General features: G+C 47.2%; 1 protein-coding gene across 1 annotated transcript; it reads right to left on the reverse strand.

The window, feature by feature from the left end:
• Positions 1-1725: 1725 nt before the first annotated feature.
• Prop1 (PROP paired-like homeobox 1) lies at positions 1726-4130 on the reverse strand. Its single transcript, XM_050158457.1, has 3 exons — positions 4022-4130; positions 2831-3054; positions 1726-2064 (listed from the first exon to the last, which is right to left on the reverse strand). Exons 1-3 carry the CDS (start codon positions 4128-4130, stop codon positions 1726-1728), a joined length of 672 nt encoding a protein of 223 aa, XP_050014414.1.
• Between the last annotated feature and the right edge of the window lie 16260 nt (positions 4131-20390).

The raw sequence follows: 20390 nt of genomic DNA on the forward strand, positions 1-20390 counted from the left end.
ACCCACAGATAACTCAGGCTACAGAGAAAGGAAGAAAATGGAAGCTTTCAATAAGCTCAAAACTTTCATCTCTCTCTAGAAATAAAGGAGAATTTAAAGATGAGTAGTAGCAACATCACTCTCAATTGTCAAAAAAAATGGTATACACAAAAACAAAAGCCCACCATGGATGTGCTGAAACTAATACTTTTGATGGACTGAGAACTAGTGGGGTCATCCCTCAACATCTGTGTGGGATTGGTTCTAGGCCCTTCTCCAGAGACCCAACTACAAGAATACTCAAGTATTTGCGTGATATTTGCATAATCTATACACATCTCCTCATGTGCATTTGTGTCATATCTGACCTGCAGGCCAAGGACCGCAAGAGTCCCTGGACAACTATGGATGCCTCCCAGCACATTTGTGGGAACATCTTCTCACCAATACCCCATATCCCTCTATATTCTTTCTAAGACCTAATACCATGGAGTACTATGTAAATTGTTGCTAGACTGAATTGCTAGTAATGACAATAAAAATCTGTACATATTCAGAATACATGTAACTATTTGAGACTGTTTTTGGATTTGTTTTTTTTTAGACAAGGACTCCCAGCCTGGCATGGGACTCACTGTGCAGTTCAGTCTGCCGTTCAACTGGAGACCCTCCCAAATACTCAAATTATAATCATGACCCGCCATGTCTGACAGAGAGTACTTTTGATTTGTAACTGGTGGAAGCGCCAGCCGCAGAACTCGAGTGTCTAGAGAATAGCTTCAGAGTCTTTCCTAAAGTTTGTCTGCCATAATGAGATGATTATCTAGATGCATCCCACAAGAATTTTGACTGCAGGCGTTTCTGATAGATAAGAAAATATACAAGCACTGTGGTTATCCTTCTGTGGAGGCCTGTTTTCTAAAGGCCCTTCCATGATCCCACCAATAACTGAGTTGCACACAAAATGAATCTAAGTCACATAAAACAGAAATGGTAGCACCAACCAGGCTCTGTTGTGTTTCTGTGGGGGAAGGGGCCGAGACCAAGGCTCTTCAGAAAAATACTTTCCTGGGAATGACCTGTTATGAGCCTCGGATGGCCTGTCTGTGAGCCAGCTGGCCTCAGGTCACGAGGTTCCTTTGTTACAAGCAAAGTTTGTTTCAACCCATGGCTGACTTCAAAGTTAAGCTAAGGCAGCTGCTGCGGACTCCTGCAGACCGAGCTTGTCACGTCGCATGTGCTCTGCGTCAGGTCAGGCCTTCCTTGGTTTGCAGATTAGCAAAGGCGCTTTGGAGAGGAGAAGGACTGAAGGGAGGATGGTAAGTCACACACACACATAGGACCACAAGCCGCGTGTCGCTGAAATGGAGAAGACATCAGGAGAGGACTCCAGAGTGCCTGTGGAGATCCCCCTTTAGTTCAGCTTCTCCCACCGGGATCTCAAGGAGCGAAGCTTCAAGTTCTCTTTGGTCATCACTGGCCAGCAGCATCCTCTGGTCCCATCCACACTGCTGCCCTCCTACCGCCTCTACTGGAGCTTTTGAGCGCACATCTCCTACCAGTTAACGCCTCAGTCTCTCAGCTCCTTCCCCTTTTGACAGTTCATCAAGATCCCCCACCCTTTCCCATGTCCAATCCTGAACTGCCCCTCACTGTGTTTCTAACGTCCCCTTTAGGATGAAAAGGGAGCCCCCAATTTTCTTGTGTTTCACAAGGGTTGTAGATAGAGGGTGACCTTGTCACCACTTAGTTCCAGGACTTTGGTGTCTCAAGGCTGAGGGGGAACATGGGTGGGGGTGGGGGACAGGGCAGATGGCCAGCAGGGGTTGGGTGCAAGGTGGGGTACCAGTCCTCAGGCTGGGGAGGGAGAGGCAATGAGGCACCAGTGGAGGGTTGGGTGGGGAGCGTGTGATTGTAAGGGTGAGGGAAGCAGGGTACTGGTGGAGCTGGTGTTGTATAGGAGTAGGGATAAGCAGGGGACTCTGGCAGGAAGCCAGAGAAGGTGGCCGGGGGTAGGTGAGCTAGCGGCTGGAGCAGCGACCGCTCTTGCTTCCGTTGCTTAGCTCTGCGGTTCTGGAACCAGACCTGCAGAGAGGGAAGAGAAGTCACCTGAGGGCTCCTGTTCTGAATGGGTGGCACTGTCACAGGCCTCTGAGGACAGGAAGTCAGCACCTGCTGCATCTCTAGGGAAAGGGCAGTTCTTCCAGAGACTGCAGCTGAGGCAGGATCCTCACGCCGACTCCCAAACTGCATCTCCCAACTTTGACAACTTTGAATAGAAAACGGCAACTTTCGACAAGAAAGATAAATTTGACACCATGGCAGTTTTCTTCCCCAGAGAGTAGGAAAGTGTCCTTAGAGTGAGGCTGAGGGATGAAAACTGGGGAATTATTAATGGTGTACGCGGGGTTGGGGCTAAGAAAGGGTTTGTAGTTCAGGCTATCCAACCCTATGCTGGAGACATCAGGGAAATGTAAGACTGTGCTCAGAAGTAAGACAGTACACATGTGAACAGTTTGGGTTGTCTGTCTGTTGCAGTTTGTGTCCATACGAAAGGCTGGGGAGTGAGTCTTGATTTTCTTTCTGTTTGTGTGGTGTTGGGGATCAGACCACAGGCTTTGTGTATGCTGGACAAGAGCTACCCCTCTCCAGCCCTACATCCAGCACCCATCAACATCCACCTAAATGAGCTTAGAGCGGGGGTCAGGTGCACCCAAGGTCATGTTAACTGGTAGATGAAGCCTATATTCTGTTAAATTTTTAAGTTAGGGTCAAAAGTCCCATGATTATGCCCAGACAGAGCCCCCAGGAAATGTTTGGTTCTCCCCCAAATACATTAGTGCATCATCACCTGGATTCGGGCTTCACTGAGGCCAGTGTCTTGGGCAAGCCCCTCTCGAGCCCAGATGTCAGGGTACTGGTTCCTCTCAAAGGCTGACTCCAGCTGTTCCAGCTGTGCTGGGTTGAAGGTGGTGCGATGGCGGCGCCGGGAGTGGGGACGGCTCCTCTGTGGGCAAAGTTTAGGTCTCCCCAGCCCCGGGCCAGAGAGTCTCCTAAAAGCCTCAGGGCCCGTGTCTGTGGAGGGAGGGAAATGAAGGGAGACCCACTTCATAATGGGACCACCCAGCCGTTCTGCTTAGTTCCTGAGATGTTACTTCCTGTGGGGTTTCCACAAGAACTCTTTAAGATTTCAAAACCACTGTTTCTGCCTCCAGCGTCTGCCACTACTTTGGTTACACACCTCCGGTATGTGTTTCACCTCCGGGGCCCACATAGGACTCACAGGGCACACCTCGGGGGTATTCTCTTTGCTGCCTACCAAGGACTTCTTTGCTTGCCGCTCACAGTTTTCATTGCCCATGCACCTCCTTCATCTCACCCACCCCTGCTCAGGAGGATGGAGGGTCCTCCCCCGCCCGTTATACAGAGACAACGCATTCTCCCTTCCCGTTTGTACTTCTTGATGTGTCTCTTGCCTCTGCCCTGGCCCTGCCACCATCCTGCAGGAACTTGAGCTCGTGGGAAAGGCTTGCCTCTCCTCCCCAAAGGTTCCCTGAGCTCTCATATTAATTAGTCTAAGAGCCACAGGGGCGGGAGGGGGGGAGAGGGAGGGAAGAAGAGACACCTGGGAAGATAGGCACTGAGGGAAGGAGGGGTCTAGAGTACAGAGACCCATCCCAGGGGGAAACCAAGGGTGTGGCTCCCACTCTGTATCCAGAGTCTTCAGAACTGCGCCCCCTGGAGGAAAACCCCCGATTCCTTCAGCTCTCTCCTTGCGCAAAGAACAAGACTCGGACTTTGCCTTTGCCTTAAGTGCCCGTTCCATAGCTCCCTCAGATAAGGCCTCGCTTCCCACCCTGCAAAGCAAAGGACTTCCGCTGTCTCGTTTCCTGAGGTCCTCAAAGCCTTGGCAAGCTCCAGTTCTGCTTTCCGTCTCTCAACCGTCCGTGGGACAAACCATTGCCCCAAAGCCGAGCAGGTTTTGGGATCCATATCTGCTGCTCCTCCAAGGGACCCAAGCCAACCCTGGGGATTCACTCACCGACTGTGGAGATCAGGGTCCCAGAGGTCACATGTGGTTCAGGCAGGGGTCGACCACAAGCACGGCCCTTCCTTTGCTTTTCCTGCTGGTTCCTTCTTGGAGCTTCCATAGCTAGCCACGCAAACCAAAGATGGGCTAGCCTGCTGTCCTCCAGTCTCTGACTCCCTGTAGGCTTTCTCTGTGTCTGTCTATCCTGTCTTGTCTTCTGACCTTTCGTTCCCCTGTTTATACCTTTATACCGTCTAGCTTTTTCTGAGCCTCTCTTGCTATGTGTGTGTGTGTGTGTGTGTGTGTGCCTGCGAGCGTGCGTAGCTAGATACCAGTCCACTCACTATTTTCTAATCCCCGCCCCTTCCTCTGGATCGACATCTCCTCCTCCTCTCTCGACTTTGCCCAGTTTTCTGCCTGTCTCTACTTCCTTCTCCCTGACCCTGTTCTGTTTTCTCTTAGCCCTCTGCTTTCTCACGCTACCTGTCTTTCTCCCTTAGTCTTGGAGAAGCAACCTCCTCCTGGCCCCATGAGCCTGTCCAATCATGTCTTGGTGACCAGAGCCCCTGGCTTGGGGGGAGGATCACAAGCTGGAGGAGGGAAGGTGCTCCGTTAGAGGGTCCAGGGGCTGAGGCCAAGAGCTCATATTCCCAGGGGACCAGATTCTTTTGTCCTGTTAAATCCCCCTGCTGGGAGCAGGCAGGGGACAGAGGAGAAGACATTCCCACGAAGACACCCCTGCTCAGAATCCACTGTAGAGAGGGGGATTGGAGAGAAGGACAGCAGGGCCAGGAGCAAGGCCTGGCATCTCAGCCTGTGAGCGGTACTCAAAAGACGTGTTTTCAGGAAACTGAGGATGAAAAACCACAGGTGTGTACCGGTCCTCCTGTTTCCCTGACACCCTAGGACAGTAGGCCACTCTAGGACACACTGAAGTCTGAGGACCTTCAAACACTACAAGTGATTCCCGTCCACACTCTCCATAAAGTCCTAACATTGGCTCCCACACCTGCTGGTCCTGACTCCAGCTCACCCCTGGGTTCACTCAGCGGTGAATAAGTGGCTTCGCTCACGGCTAAATTTCCACACATCTCAGAGTTCTCAATTACTCTCTGATTTCCCCATCCAACTTTCACCTCCTCACTCTTTCAGCGCCCTGGGGTACTGTGACCTGTCAAGGTGACCTACAGATTGAGGGGACTGTGATCCTCCAGGGCATCTCAGTTTCAAGTGTGTCCTGCCCAGCCCAGACCTCAGGTCTTACCTCAAAATAAATTCAGGCTCCCAGACACTGCCATTATGATTCTTCACTGAATCCCCAGGGTTGGCTTGGACTCTCTAAAGGCCCATGTACTGTCTCTTTCAGTGATTTTGACTGTGAAAGTCCATCCTGGTACCCTTAAGATATACTTATCTTTTAAGGGCAAGCTGACATCTTAGGGACAAACATTAAGGTCTTCCGGGACACACTGAAACTGGGGGACTTTCCATCCACACCAGATGATTCCCACCTCTCCATAACGTCCTGGCTTCTCAGGGCACCCAACTGGTGACACACGAGTCCCCTCAGAACTCACTGTCTTTATAAGACACTCTGACTCCCAAGATCAGACAGACTTCCTCAAACACATCCCTTAAAACCATCACGACTACTCAAAACAGGATAATCACCACAGTCCTTTTTAAAGATTAATTAACTTATTATTAATTATGTGTGTGTATGCACGCGCACACGTGCATGTGCACATGTGCAGATGACATGGTGTATACATGGAGGTCAGAGGACAATCTGTGGGGAGTGGGTTCTCTTCTTCCAAGTCTCAGGGATCAAATTCAGACCTTCAGGCTCAGCAACAAGCGCCCTAACCCACTCCAGAGGGCGGCAGCAGCAGCAGCATGCAGAAGCTCGTTAGGGTCAACATCTCGGGCCTCACCCCCTACTGCATCAGAACCTGTGACCTAAGAAGACCCACAGCAGAACAGAGTGGACTCTTTGCTCCTGTGAACAGCACTCAGTCCCCACAGATCCCCATTCCCCGTTTGAATTCTACAGGTGCTCCCCCACCCACCTCAGTCAGTGGCAGCTTTGTGGGTTTTGGTGCTGGCTGGTTTGAGATGCAGATCTCCACTCTCCTTGTCTCTCAAATACTTTGTAGAGACGGGGGCTAAATTTTCATTGCCATTAAAAATTTTAATCACTTTAAAAAATGATATGGCCTTATGAAGACTAATTAGAAAGATATCAAACATATAAGGCTACCAGGAAGAGTTTAAAAAATCATAAATGCCATCTCCAAGTGAAAGATACGCTTTATAGGGGCTGGAGACATGGCTCAGCAGTCAAGAGCATTGGCTGCTCTTGCAGAGGACCCAGGTTTGATCCCCAGGACCCACATGGTAGAGCACAATCACCAGTAACTCCAGTTCCAGGGGATCTGATGCCTTCTTCTGGCCCCTAGGGGTACTAGAGACACACATGGTGCACAGACATACATGCAGTCAAAACAGTCATACACATACAGATCAAAATAAAACAAACCTTAGAAACATGTTTTATAATTAGAAAGTGTTTATAAGGGAATTGCTGATTTCTTCTTTTGTGTTTCCGTGGAAAATGCACAGTGAAATGCAAAAATCTTGCTCACTTTCTCTCTAGAAGCTTCTGGTTTTCTGTGTCAGGGATAGATGAACTGTTACAGAAATTAAAACACAGGAATGGCTTCCTATTTTTAGTCATTGCTTTCTTAGTATAAATTAGTAAATCGAACCTTAATCCCAAAGGCTTAGGGGCTATTCAGAAGAAAGTCAAAGCCATTAACAGAGTGTACAGAGCAAAGCCGCTGTGACGTTCTGTGACATTCAATTTCATCAGCTTTCTAATGGACACAGGGCAGGGGACCAGGTATAGTGTGGTGTGATATGGGCCGGAGAGGACGATGAGGGTAAGTAAGACCCAAAGCGGGAACAATCTCTTGTGGCGGAATTTTTTTTTTCCCTGGGAGAATGAACAGAGCTGGCCATATGTCAAAGGCAGGGAAGTCTGGTTTAGTGCTCAGCAGCTGGGTTTCCAGCAGAAGGACCTTTGTGAGAGCAGCAGGCCTGGCGGGGGAGGGGGAGACTAAAATGCAGGCAGCTTAGAAGACCCAGGCTTTCTGGGCCTTGGAGGGGAGCTGGCTTTCAACAAAGCTAAGGTTCCACCCCCTGGGAAGAATGCTTCGCCAACAAGAACCCCACCATTGCCAGCAGCCTCTTTGAATCCTGCAGAGAGGACTAGAACTAACCAGGCTCCGAATCTTGGAACCTTCCCTTTAATTCAGTATGGCCATCCCATAATAACATGAGACTAAGTGATTGTTCTCTTCAGAGAACTCAATCCAAGAATACATTCTGACAGATATTCATGTAAGATTGAATTGGTTTTATAAATATGTACTTGGTAAAAACGAACAGACACTGGATATATTCTGGAATACATTATGGAATCCTAGATTTATGAAATAATAAAGCCATGCAGGGCTGAGAGCATGGCTCAGTTGGTAGGGCTCAGGTTTCAACCCCAGCACCAGGTAAAACCAAGTGTGGTGCTCACGCCTGTAATACCAGCCCTGGAGAGGACGAGGCAGAAGAAGCAGCGGTTCTTGGTCTTCCTTGGCTATCTATGTAGTGAGCTGAGACCAGCTGTATTATGTGAAATCCTGTGTAGAATGATAAAAGGGAAAAAAAAGCTTTAATATCGTGAAATTGAACTTTGTTCACCTTCTGCTTCTTCATATTTCCCGGATGGAGAATCAAATTCAGAAAAACAAGGTTGAATGTCCAAGTTCGAACACCAAAGTGTTCTTCTCATCCGGGGATATATCCAAGTCCAGGGTGTGGGGGGTAAGAACAAAGACTAGTATGCTTATGGCTCTAATGAGGAGCTGTGGGGAGTCAGCCTTTGGGGGCCCTCAGGGTTGGCAACTGGAATCACTCCACCCCTATCCTCAAGGATCTCACAGTCCCCAGGGAGGGAAGGTCTATTTATCGGCCCCAGTTCTTCTAATTCTGACCTGGGAAAGCCCCAGTGTCTTACTAGAGTGGTCTCCTGTGAGAATAAGTCTCAGACTCATCATCCGGTTCAAGCAGGGAATCGACAGATCCCAGAGGAGTCTATAAAGGCATCTGGCAGCAGCAGCAGACAGCATCAGGTGAGAGGGGAAGTTGCGGCACCACCATCTCCACAGCGCACAGGTTCGCACAAGCACATGGGGTGATGGTGGGGAGGACAGCTCACTCCATCCCTCTGCATCTAATCAAGTTCAATCGGTGGGCAGCGGTGCGGGGCTGGGGGAGGGTACAGAGCGACGGTGTGGGGTGGTGTCTGTGTGGTCAGCGGCGTGGGGAAGCATACATGGCGAGGGTGTGGGGTGGTGTCTGTTAGCATGATATGCAGCGGCATCCTCCCTCCCCCCGCCCCCTACCCCGTCAGGGCACACAGTTCACTGCATTCACTAAAGATGGACTGAGAAAGCACTGGCAAAGGATTAGATGGCAGATATGGGATTCTAAAATGCTTGTCCAGAAGCTCGGAGCCACGAGTCACTTTCCACCTCAAAAGACAGACACTCTGCCAGATGTCTAGACTCCCCACTCAGCCCTTACCTCTACCGCACTGCACAGTCTATCCACTGCGCTCTATGGCTATATAACATTGTATCTCAAGTGAGATAACTTAGATCCATGCTGAGCCCCAAAGATGGACATCAGCTGAGCTGGGATAAAAAGCCTTAGTTTTAATGTTAAAGGATGCAAACGCTCCTTGATACAGGCATGCCAGACAGTTCCATGTTTAGAAGCCAGGAGAGACTGGTGCACCAAAGCAGCAGCCAATGTGTGCAAATCATGTAAACCAAATGTTACCGCCCCAGAGCTGGTTGGAACACTCACTCCCCAGAAGAAAGCTGAAGGGGACAGAGCGTCAAAGCATGTCCAGAGTAAGAGGAACTCAGTGCCATACGGCCTTCCAACTAGGGTACCACAATTAGTTGGGGTTGAAGTCTTGAGATGACTAACTAATCTCTCAACCAATTTCAGAAAAACATGCTGGCCAGATCCCATCATTATCAGTCATAGTATATTACATAAAACATTCTTATTCAGTCAACTCAAAGATCCTGAATTCCCCACCTGTTCTTGGCTTGGTGTGCTGGGCTGAGGGTGGGAGGCGAGGGGGAGGTGAGGAGGAGTCTCGGTCCCCCTCTACTTTCCTCTTCAGCACTACTCTTTCTGAGAAGGTGAGGCAAAGAGGGAGGTCAGCTGCTGTTTCTCCTGGGCTGTTGGGGGAAGCTGTCCCTCCTTTGTGTCTGCCTGCAGAATTCTGGGGTGTCATGATCATACTGTGTCTGCAATACTAAGGGTGACCCCCTTCAGGATGCCTATTTTTGGGTTTCTCCTCAGATGATTCTCAAGGGACCACTTCACTGACTATCTCAGTGGAGGGAGCCCCAGCCTTTCCCTTGGCCTTTAACCTCTCTGAACCACTCAAATCCGGCTCATGCAGCAATGTCTTATGGGGAGTCTCTTTTCTGTTTACAGACATTGCTTCTGCTGTGGGTGTTGTGGAGATGCCTCAAGTCAGCCCCAGGACCCACTCTGGACTTGGGAAACTTACAAGCCTTTGCGATGGCTCACAGCAAGCATTGGATGGCTTCTCTGGCATTCAACTCCCAGTGTGAGGTCTTCCTTGCACAGAGAAAGCACAGGTTGGCTGATAAAATCCCTAAACTCAGCAGACTTCTTTCAAGTCAGAAAACCACGGGGTGCCCCACTCACCACATAGACACCCCTGCCCCGATGTTCTGGGAGCATTTCTCGTATAGATTTGGGGATCAAGAAGCCCTCTGTACTCCATGAGACATGAGACTGTACTGTGCAGGTTTAGACTAACCTCAGAGTCAGCTGGCTTGTTTCCTAATCCTACAAACATGTGATTTGAGAATGGTGTGGGGGTGGTATTGATTATGGTTCCAATAAAATTATCCATCTGACATTTAAAGGGAGCGTCCAGTTAAATGTGTATATTTCTGTAGTCCTAGCGCTTCAGAGGCAGAGGCAGGAGACTGAAGCAGTTTAGGGTACACAACAAGATGTTGTCTAAGGAAAAAGAAAAGAGAAAGAAGGAAGAAAGGCAAACAGGCAGGCAGGCAGGAAGGATGGGCAGACATAGTTATCTTAGCACACCTCTCTAAACATAGCATCTGGGATATTTATAGCAGACTTTCCTGTGTTTGACCTTACCCACCATTCGCAGATAATAGGACCTCCCCCACCTTCCTGCTTCTTCCACTTTTGACCACCATGCCCATCACAGGAGACAGCCTGTTATAAAGAACACACTATGCACACAGGTCACAATGACAAAGGCTGCACAGGCTGGCACGAGCATTTCTTGATGCGGCGCCTGCCCCATCCCTGCTTCTGGCAGTCATCTTCCGAGAGTGTCTTTGTCTATCTGCTGGGCAAACTCCATGCCCTTTGGTTTGGTACAGATTGGGGAGGAACTGTCCAGGAGCACAGCAACTTCTCACTGGTTTTTGAATTTAACTCTCAAAATGCCAGGGCACCTCCCGCCCTGTACCCGTATTAGTATATCTCATAACCTATCTCCCAAAAGCATTGCTTACAATGTTCTCTGCCCCAGCCAATCACCCCTTAAACACCTTTCCTGCCTGTTCCTTGGCCCTTTTGCTCCTATCAGTAAGCCCATCCCTCCCCTGTGCTACCATCCAAATGCTAAGGCTAAGCTACAGACCTTTATTCGATTCTTTCTGCCTAAAAGGGTTTAATTATCCAGTACACCTCATCACCTTGCTTTCTACCAGATTCCCCTCTTCCTTCCAAATGTAGAACCGAGTACCACATTTGATTAATTTTCTCACTTTGCTTAACATAAAGGAGAGGCCTCTGAGCAGAATTCTGCACACAGTGACATCAGCAGCAGCAATGGCTCTGGAGCCCCTAAGGACATTTAGATGCTGTGTTGCAAGGCTGGAAATCAGCAAACCGTCAGGCTGGTCCTTCAGTGCCTAAAAGTGCCAAATGCCAGGAAGGGTTAAGAGGGACCTAGACCAGTCTGAGTTACATTAATAGCATTGTCTTCAGGTAAAAGGACTGAGGCTATCTTGAGAGAAATACGGCTGAGTGTTTTTGCTTTGTGTTTTTCCTTCTGTTAAATGAAGCTACTTCTAACCTGTAGTCTTTGATACAGATGACCCAAGGCGACACATACAAACAGGGCAGTAACTGACGGTGAGCTCATCTGTAAAAGACAGAGAATGAAGATTTAAGGCTGCAGAAGAATTAAGAAGCAGCCTTAGCTGCTCTAAGTAGGCTAAGTCTTATAGAGCTCATGATTGGGGAGCATCGTCCAACCCCATTGAACTTCTCTCGCCACCTCTAGGGCCACCTCTTGAAATCATTACTTACTAATAATGTAATGTATGAGAGGATTAATAAATAGTACATGGGGGAAATGTGTACACTCGATGTTCATTAGATATCTGTGAACTAAGCTCCATGAAAACACATAAAAGTAAGTATAGAGATTGACAGCTATGTAGCTCAGCAACATGAATCCATAGGATTATTCTCGGCTCTAATTGGTGGTCATTTTAGTGGCGGTGGTGATCTGTTGCCAGAAGAACTGAACAAGGCAGGGGGCAAGCATCAAAATAAAACATAACACAATCAGAGGACCAATAAAGGGGAGGAGCCAAGAGAATAAAGGGTTATGGAACCAGGATAAAAAGTCCTGGGACTGATACCGGGCCAGAAGATCTTTAAGTAGCGCTTTAAGGGTCTTTACATTTTGTTTGGACTCATTGACAAAGAAACACCATTCTTCTCCCAAGACCACACATGTCTTTCCCAATTCATCAGTTTTTAAGGTCTATTGGTCTTCTATTGTGGAGCACAGCTCCACAAGAGAGTTCATTTGCCTTTGAAGTGACTCTACGTTCTCAGCTGTGGAGGTCACGGCTTGATCAAGTTTGTCTTGAAAGTCCCCTGCCAGATGATGGGTCTGTTGCTACTCCTCCTGTACCCAGAGAAAGGGCGACTGAAGGGTGCTTTCACTGTCATGGGGCTCCCCCTCCAGATCAAAACTGATAATGGGCCAGCCTTTAAAAGCCACCAATTTAAAATTTTTTGTGAGACTTGGAAGATAGCTCACCACACTGGCATCCCCACAGTCCTCAGGGTCAAGCCATCATTGAAGGAACACACCAAACACTCAAAAAAATGATTAGTCAGACAATCACAGAGTTCCCTACCATCAAACATTCAATTAAATATGACACTATTCACAGGTTCAAGAACAGATCGAAGCCACAATCACATGGAACCAATACATTTAATATGTTGTGGGCTTTCTCCTTTCCACCGCCAACTAATGCCTCTAACTGCTTCTTCTGTGCATCCAGCAACAGACTTCTTTTTTTTTAATTAATTTATTTATTTATTAAAGATTTCTGTCTCTTCCCCACCGCCGCCTCCCCTTTCCCTCCCCCTCCCCCAATCAAGTCCCCCTCCCTCGTCAGCCCAAAAAGCAATCAGGGTTCTCTGCCCTGTGGGAAGTCCAAGGACCACCCACCTCCATCCAGGTCTAGTAAGGTGAGCATCCACGAAACTGCCTAGGCTCCCACGAAACCAATAGGTCCAGTAGAATCAAAAACCCGTTGCCATTGTTCTTGAGGTCTCAGTAGTCCTCCTTGTCCGCTATGTTCAGCGAGACCAGTTTTGACCCAGGCTTTTTCAGACCCAGGCCAGCTGGCCTTGGTGAGTTCCTGATAGAACATCCCCATTGTCTCAGTGTATGGGTGCACCCCTCGTGGTCCTGAGTTCCTTGCTTGTGCTCTCTCTCCTTCTGCTCCTGATTTGGACCTTGAGATTTCAGTCCGGTGCTCCAATGTGGGTCTCTGTCTCTGTCTCCTTTCATCGCCCAGCAACAGACTTCTGCTGACAGCCGTGCCGGTCAATCCCGCTCTCCTTTACCCTGGGATCGCAAAATTTCACTGGTTCTCACCCATCAGATATTCCCGTATTCGACCGGCTGTCCAACTATCCAGTTTGTATTTCCAGTCAGTGCAAACCTACTCATGACAAGGTCTCACTAATATCATTCTTTCTAGGCTGATGTGTGTTGACCCTCCCCTTCTTTGGTGCATTTATAACTCTTCTTTGTCTACCTTTTGCACATCTATGATGACTACCTCCCAGGTATGCCTGTTAGAGCAAGCCGCTCTCTGATAGCGCTTACACAGTAGGACTTACACTCTCCCATCTGCGAAAGCCGTAGGGGGCATGTAGGATAGGAGACCGAGAGAATAAGCGGGGAGGGAGCCACCTTAAGAGTGGTATGGTTGCCAGAAATTTATCCTTTGGGTGGTGGTTATCTATTTGTCCTGAAAAGCCGATGAGACCGTTAGCAAAAGAAGTGTAGTTTCGTAAGCGCCATTGGCTGTCTGGGTGGGTGGATGGGATAATCATGCCAGGTTCCTTTCCTTTGATTTGTAGAGTGTACTTCTTTCTTGTTCTTAATCATGTTGGATAAAGCATCCATCACAGATAATAGTCAAGGAGCTCCCTCTGCTGGTACACGGAGTCATTCTATGATTTCCCCTGAGGCTGGTATAGGGGCTTCTAAAGGGACAGCGTGTCCCAAGTCCATTTGGTGTTTAACCAGTAGCTGTAAAACAGTTAATTTCCCTGTTTAAAGGCCCCTGTTCCACCCAGACGTATCTTCTGTGATCCACTCTTGGCAGGGAATGAAGTATGAACAGCGACCCTTAGGATTGGGGCTTCTTTTGATGCTGATATTTCTGGTAATCTCTTATTTGGAGGCATTCTCCTTCTTTCCCAGCAGCAAGGACCACATTTAAGTCTTCTAGGACATCTCTTCCTAGTAAGTTAGTGGTCACATGAGCCATGAGGTGTCTAATGGTCCCATGTGTTTTACCCGGCTCACCTCTTCTGTAAAAGTCTTGGGTAACAAACGTTCTGGAGAGACCCCCCCAACTCCCACTAACTGGGGTTCCAGTAGGAGGGTCCAATTTTGGGAACCTTGGCTTGCCTTAGGACAGTTTTTTTCTGTTCCTGGGTCTATCAATATTTGAAATTTTTGTTGTCAATTTTAATCGAAAGTTTGGGGTGAGGGTTTTCAAGTGTGTTAGTGACCCATTGAGCCCCTGTGACTTTCCCTCTTAATGGTGGGGCTGAGGGCTGCCTCCTGTGGAGTTTCAAGGTGGTAGGGTCCTTACTCCAGTGAAATCCTTTTCTACAACAGAGGGTACGAAAATGATTTTGGGGGTTCAGAGGCAGTTGAATTATTCTTTGGGCACCTCCCCTTCCCAATGTCCTATCTTTCCACATTTAAAACATCTTGAATCAGGCCATGGGCAGGAGAGGAGGCCTGGTGTGAAGATGTCCAGATGCATGAGCAGCCATGATCCATTTATGATAATGTTCATACCTCAGGCTGTGACAAGCCTGTCTGTGCTACAGGGTTGTTCCTTTCCAGACAAGATTATGTAGGAGCATTGCTTTGGCTGTGGGCTCTGTTATTTTTCTGTCTAGACTGGCTTGTACTCTCAGTATGAAATCTGGGAGAGGGCTGGAGAGATGGTTCAGTGGTTAAGAGCACTGACTGCTCTTCCAGAGGACCCAGGTTCAATTCCCAGAGCCCACATGGCAGCTCACAACTGTCTGAAGATCCAGTTGCAGGGGATCTGACACTTTCACAACAATGCACATAAAACAAAGTTAAATAAGCCATAAAATATTTTTTTAAAAAAGAAATCTGGGAGAGTTTAGATTGGTGTTTGTTTTTAAAAAAAGGTTGGTGAAGAGGCCTTTCCAGGTCCTACGAATAGGGGAGGTCAAACAGTCCCAGGCTTGGAGCAAACACAGGTGGTCCTGTTCAAAGCAGCCAGTGTGGAGCGGGGCCTGTTGTTTTCCTGTGGAAAAATTACCCTGGCCTAACAATTGGTCATAATTCCAGTTTATTAATTGAGCCGGCAGGGGGTGGAAGTTGTCCTTGTTGTCTTATTTGTTGATTGTGGAATTCATTTTTTCTAGTCTGTATTTGACATTCCTCACTAAGCAGGGCTTCCCATTGTACAAACAGAGGGCTGGGAAGAGTGGATGGACATATGTGGTATGCAGTGTTACCATTGTAAGTCTTCTAGCGTGTGCAACAAGGGAGCCTTCCAGCAGGGATCTGTGGTGGTAGGGTTCCAGATAAGTCAGGCAACTGGTTTAGACAGTCTTCAGATAAGGTCAGTCCCCCAGGCCCGAGGACATCCTCCAGATAAGGCTAGGTGGAGAGCGGGAGGTTTTGCTGGAGAAGGAGGGAGTCATTTATCAAACATATCCATTGTAATGGATGGTATTGTGATCATAGGGATTGATGCAGGAGAGAATGTAACAAGAGAAAAATTAATAATTATAGAAATACCTAATATATTCCAAATCAAAGGACTCCTCTCCTAACAAAGAGCATTTACTAAACAAATAGAGCTAGAGCTAGGAATATAGCTCGGGGGTACAGTGCTTGCCTGGCACACCCAAGGTCCAGTTCTCAGCAGGGCAAAAGGAAAGACAACAAAACAATTTAAACAACAGCAACAAAGTAAAATGTAAACTTATCTAAGATGAAATACTAAATATGCCTCAAAAGAAAGTAACATCCACAGCTCTTCTCCTACAAAACACTGGAGTAGAAATACTACCCAGTGCAGCAAGACAGGAAAAGATACATAGTTGAAAAGAAAAAAAAAGTCTCATCCTGTCTGTAGATAATGTGACTTCCTTTAACATCTTTACAAATATTGTTTTTATTACTGCAAAGAAAGAAACAAACATAAAGTTTACCAAACGCCTAATTCTGTAGCTAGGCAGGTATCCTGGTTTAGTTTCTGTGGCTGTGATAAACACCATAACCAAAAGCAGTCTGGGCCTGAAGGGTGTGTTTGTTGCACTGGTTAGAATCCATTATTAGAGGAGGCTAAGGCAGGAACCCAAGGCAGGACCTGGAACAGAAGAGGAAGCAGAGGCCACAGACAGAGGACTGCCACCTGCTGGCTTGTTCCGCCTTGTACAGGCCTGCCTGGAATGGTACTGTCCATGGTACTTAAATCTGTGAGCAATTAGGAAAATGTCATACAGGCACACCATCAGCTCATTCTGATCAGGGCAGTTCTTCTGCTGAGGTTTCCCCTTCCCAGGTGACTCTGGGCTATGTCAAATGACAGCTGATGCTAACTACACGGTTAGCTAACAGACGGTGGAAGGACATAAGTCAAAACTCATCATTTTGATACACAAGCAATGTTGAACAGATGGAACATCATAGTTTCTTAAGTAATACATTACAATAGTATAAAATCATTTGAGCTGGTGTCATGGTGCAAGCCTTTAATCTGTCCTTGGGAAGCAGAAGCAGGACAGCCAATTCTAAACAGTGACACCCTGTCTCAAAAAATAAATAAAAATTATTTTTAAAATATGAAATCTAAGCTAGTGCATGCAAGGTCTATATGCCGAAAACAAACCAAAAGGAAACCTGACAAGTGGAGAAAAAGAGAAAGACTTCAAAACCCCTTATCTGCAGGAAGTCATCTATTCTCAAGACAGCACACAGGGTTTCCATGGGCCAAACCACATAGCACAGAAGAATTTGTTTTTCAAGATACAAACTGTTATTACTTTTGCTATGGGAAATGAACTAAAATTGCGCAACTGGAAAAATAACATGACTGGGGATTCCTATCACTGTATCTCATGACTTGCTAAAGAGTCACAGACAGTTAACAAAAGCATAGACACACAGAGCAATGGACCACATTTAATTCACCTGTGTGCCCACTCACACATGATCAATGCACGTGACGCAAAGTCGTCCAAGCAATTCAATGGAGGGATATAATTTCTAGACAAATAATCATAAGAATTAAATGACCATATTAAAACTACTCAACACATCTTAGCTTCACATTATATACAAAATTAACTCAAAGTGAAACAGATGTAGCAAGAAAAGTTAAAATGATACATTTCGTTTTTTCTATAGTGCAACACCAGCTACACACGCTGCTATGTGCTATGGGCTAGGAGCTGGAGATTGAAACACACACACGCAGACAGAGACAGAGACACGGGTCATCCTTGAAACAAGAATGTTAAGAATGCCTCCTTGAATCAAGAATGCCAACTTTATTGTGTTCCAGGGGAGCTTATATAGGGTTTCCTTGACTAATGACCATGCCCCAACTCTCAGCTGCAAGCCCACCAAGGAACCACTCCCCTATCTTGCGCTCAGAGCAGCTGCAAGCAAAGGAAAAACAAGTTTTTTACAGGAAATTCAGGGTCTGGGGGTCCACAGTTCCCAACATCTTCCATTCTCCTTCCTTCCTTCCTTCCTTCTTTCCTTCCTTCTTCCTTCCTTCCTTCCTTCCTTCCTTCCTTCCTTCCTTCCTTCCTTCCTAGGGGAGTTTTCTGAGACAGGGTTTCTCTTTGTAGCTTTGGAGCCTGTCTTAGAACTCACTCTGTAGACCAGACTGACCTCAAACTCACAGGGATCCTCCCACCTCTGCCTCCCGAGTGCTGGGGACACAACTAAAGGTATGTGCCACCACCACTTGGCCCCAAAACAATACATTTCTAGGAGAAAAAAAAATAAGAATATATTTTTGATCTTGAATTAGGCAAAGATTTTGTAGCAACATTATCAAAAGTATGATTCAAAAACACTTTTTAAATTACTAATTGCACTTTAGTATAATGCAAAAGGTGTCCTCTTTGAATATTTAAGAAAATCCAGGACTGAGGGAGGAGGGAGGGGTCTAACGGCAGTGTAGGGGGGAGAACAAGGGAGACCAACAGGGGAAGAAGCGTGAATGTCGTGTTTCCTTTGACGTGGATACAGATTTAAATATATGTGTATATATGACCTGTATATGTGTATGTAAGCATATATAAGACCTTAAAGTAGACAACGACTACTTGAGGAAGGGGTTATTGGCAAGGATACGGTAAGTCATGGACATAGAGGATGATAAGGGAAGTGGACATGAGCGAAATACAGTGATACACATTCTATCATACATATATGATATTATATGTATCAGGATGAAAGCCATTATTTCACTAAAACTAATAAGCTAATAAAGCAAACAATTAAAAACATTCAAGGGAAAAAGGGAAAGCGCCTCTGCAGGCCCATTTTCCGAGTGTGGGATGGATATAAACAGTGACTTCTTAGCTCATGCCCTAATGAGGACTTTTGAGGCCTCCGCCCAAGGGGCTCTCTACCTTGGCAGCGATCTTTACACTGGCTCTCAAGGGATGGAGAATCTGCCTATTAATTTCCAACCTCCCAAGCTTGACCAGAGGGAGTCACATGTTTCTCCAGTGAGGAAAAGCCCCTCGGTTTTCAACGCCAACTATTGACTTTCCATCCTCCAGGGTCAAGCACAGAACCAGCAGAGATGGGGACTCTGTGGAGGCCCTGACATCAGCAGAGAAAGGCAGGTGAGAGGGGCCGGGGAAGCGGTGAGGGAGGGCACCTTCACCTCCAACAGCAGATGGATTCACAGAGATTCAAACACATGAAATGATATTGAGGAAAACAAAGACAGATCTATCCAGTTCCTCTGCATCTCACCAAGCTCAAAGGAGAAAGAGCCAGTGCTTCCTCATACAGGCCAGCATTTTCCTGTCAAAGCACACTCCCTGCTGAGAGTGTAGCAACAACACACCCAGGGTGGAAACAAAAGAGTACAGATTGCTAAACAGAGCACACAGCTACCATTATGCATGGCTGGAAGCTCCGAGTCAAGAACCTCACTTCCCTATATCCTTGAATATCTCAGGCACACAAGGGACCCTTATTCATCCTCTCATTTCCATGTTTGTGCCCATTGTCTGACCTCTTTTTTCCTCTGTAGTGCCAGCTATACAACACAGTATCTCGGAGTCAGGCCACTTAGACATCCTCCTGAGCCCCACAGAGGTGTCTTGGCTTAGACCTAAACTTGGGGATTAAGCAGACTTGGTTTTATGGTTCAGAATCACTAACAATGATGCAGATATGCCTGCTGTCTCATACAAACAAACACTAGCTCAGCTTATAAGAGATAATGGACAGAAACAGAGTATTGAAGTCACAGAAAAGCACTGTCTCCCAGTGAGGAGGCTGCAGAGGAGGTGGTGGTGCAGAATTCTATTACGGGGTATGCCCAAAGAACATGCAATCATTGAGAGGCATTGGGAACATGGTGTGGTGTGGTATGTGACTTCCTATGGAGGGTTAACTTGTTCAAGGTTTAAACCATGAAATGATATATTGTCTACCAACTCAGCCTCCTATGGCCAATCTTTACATCAACAGAGGTTCTGTGCCGAGAACATCCAGGCTAGTGGAAGTCCCACATGATTTTCAAACACGAGAATCCTCCCTTGAAATCCTACTGCCCCTCTCTATGTCTGATAGTGCTGTGGGATCTAGCCAGAAGACCAGAAGCTAATGAATCCCAAACTGGTATGGTAAATCTGTGTATGATGTCACCTGTCACTCCCTCAGCCCTCAAAGTTTTTAAAACTATTCTTATTATGTTGATTTGTGTGTAAGAGCATGCATGCACAGGCCACGGTACACATGTGGAGGTCAGAGAATAACATGTTGGCTCTCTCTGTCCATCACATGGGTCCTGCTGCTTGAACTCAGGTTGCCAGGCCTGATGGCAGGCACTTTACCCATTGGGTCTTCTCCCTGGCTTTCATCCCTCACCTTCTAAGGAGCATGCTAGCCATGTTCCAGGGTTTTCTAGTACCCCCCATCTTAACTCAGGTCTGGGTATTAATCCAGGCTAGGTGACTTCACATCTCAGCATTTTGGCTTAATTCCCCTGACATGACTCCCGTTAGTGACTGACTCATGGCTTCCCGAGTGAAGGCACACTAGTCGGTCCTCTCAAAATGTTCACTAGTGCACCCCCGTCCCAGCAGATAGACCATACCACACAGAGCCATCTCTCCCTCTTCCTTTTCCAAGGGAGACCAATTCCCCTTCCTCCCCATCTAAGCACCCCGAATCTTCACAGAGATGGAGCAGTCACAGTCTTCAGCGGCTTTCCTTAACTGGACTGGTTTCTTAGTCTTGAAGTTTATTTTCAGCTGCTCAGTGTGAGTTTGCTATTTTTCAGTCTGTCAATCTCTTTCTTCAAATAGAATATCCAGCGGCTTGAGGCATCTGCCCTTCCTCTTCTGACCACAGGAAGAAGGACAAAAGGCTTGTACACAGCTCAGCGCATCCCAACAGCAGACAGACGACAAGGTAAGGGCAGGT

Source organism: Alexandromys fortis, unplaced genomic scaffold, assembly GCF_014885135.2.
Source record: "Alexandromys fortis isolate MF-2015 unplaced genomic scaffold, M_Fortis_MF-2015_v1.1 scaffold_99, whole genome shotgun sequence".
Lineage (NCBI taxonomy): Eukaryota > Metazoa > Chordata > Mammalia > Rodentia > Cricetidae > Alexandromys > Alexandromys fortis.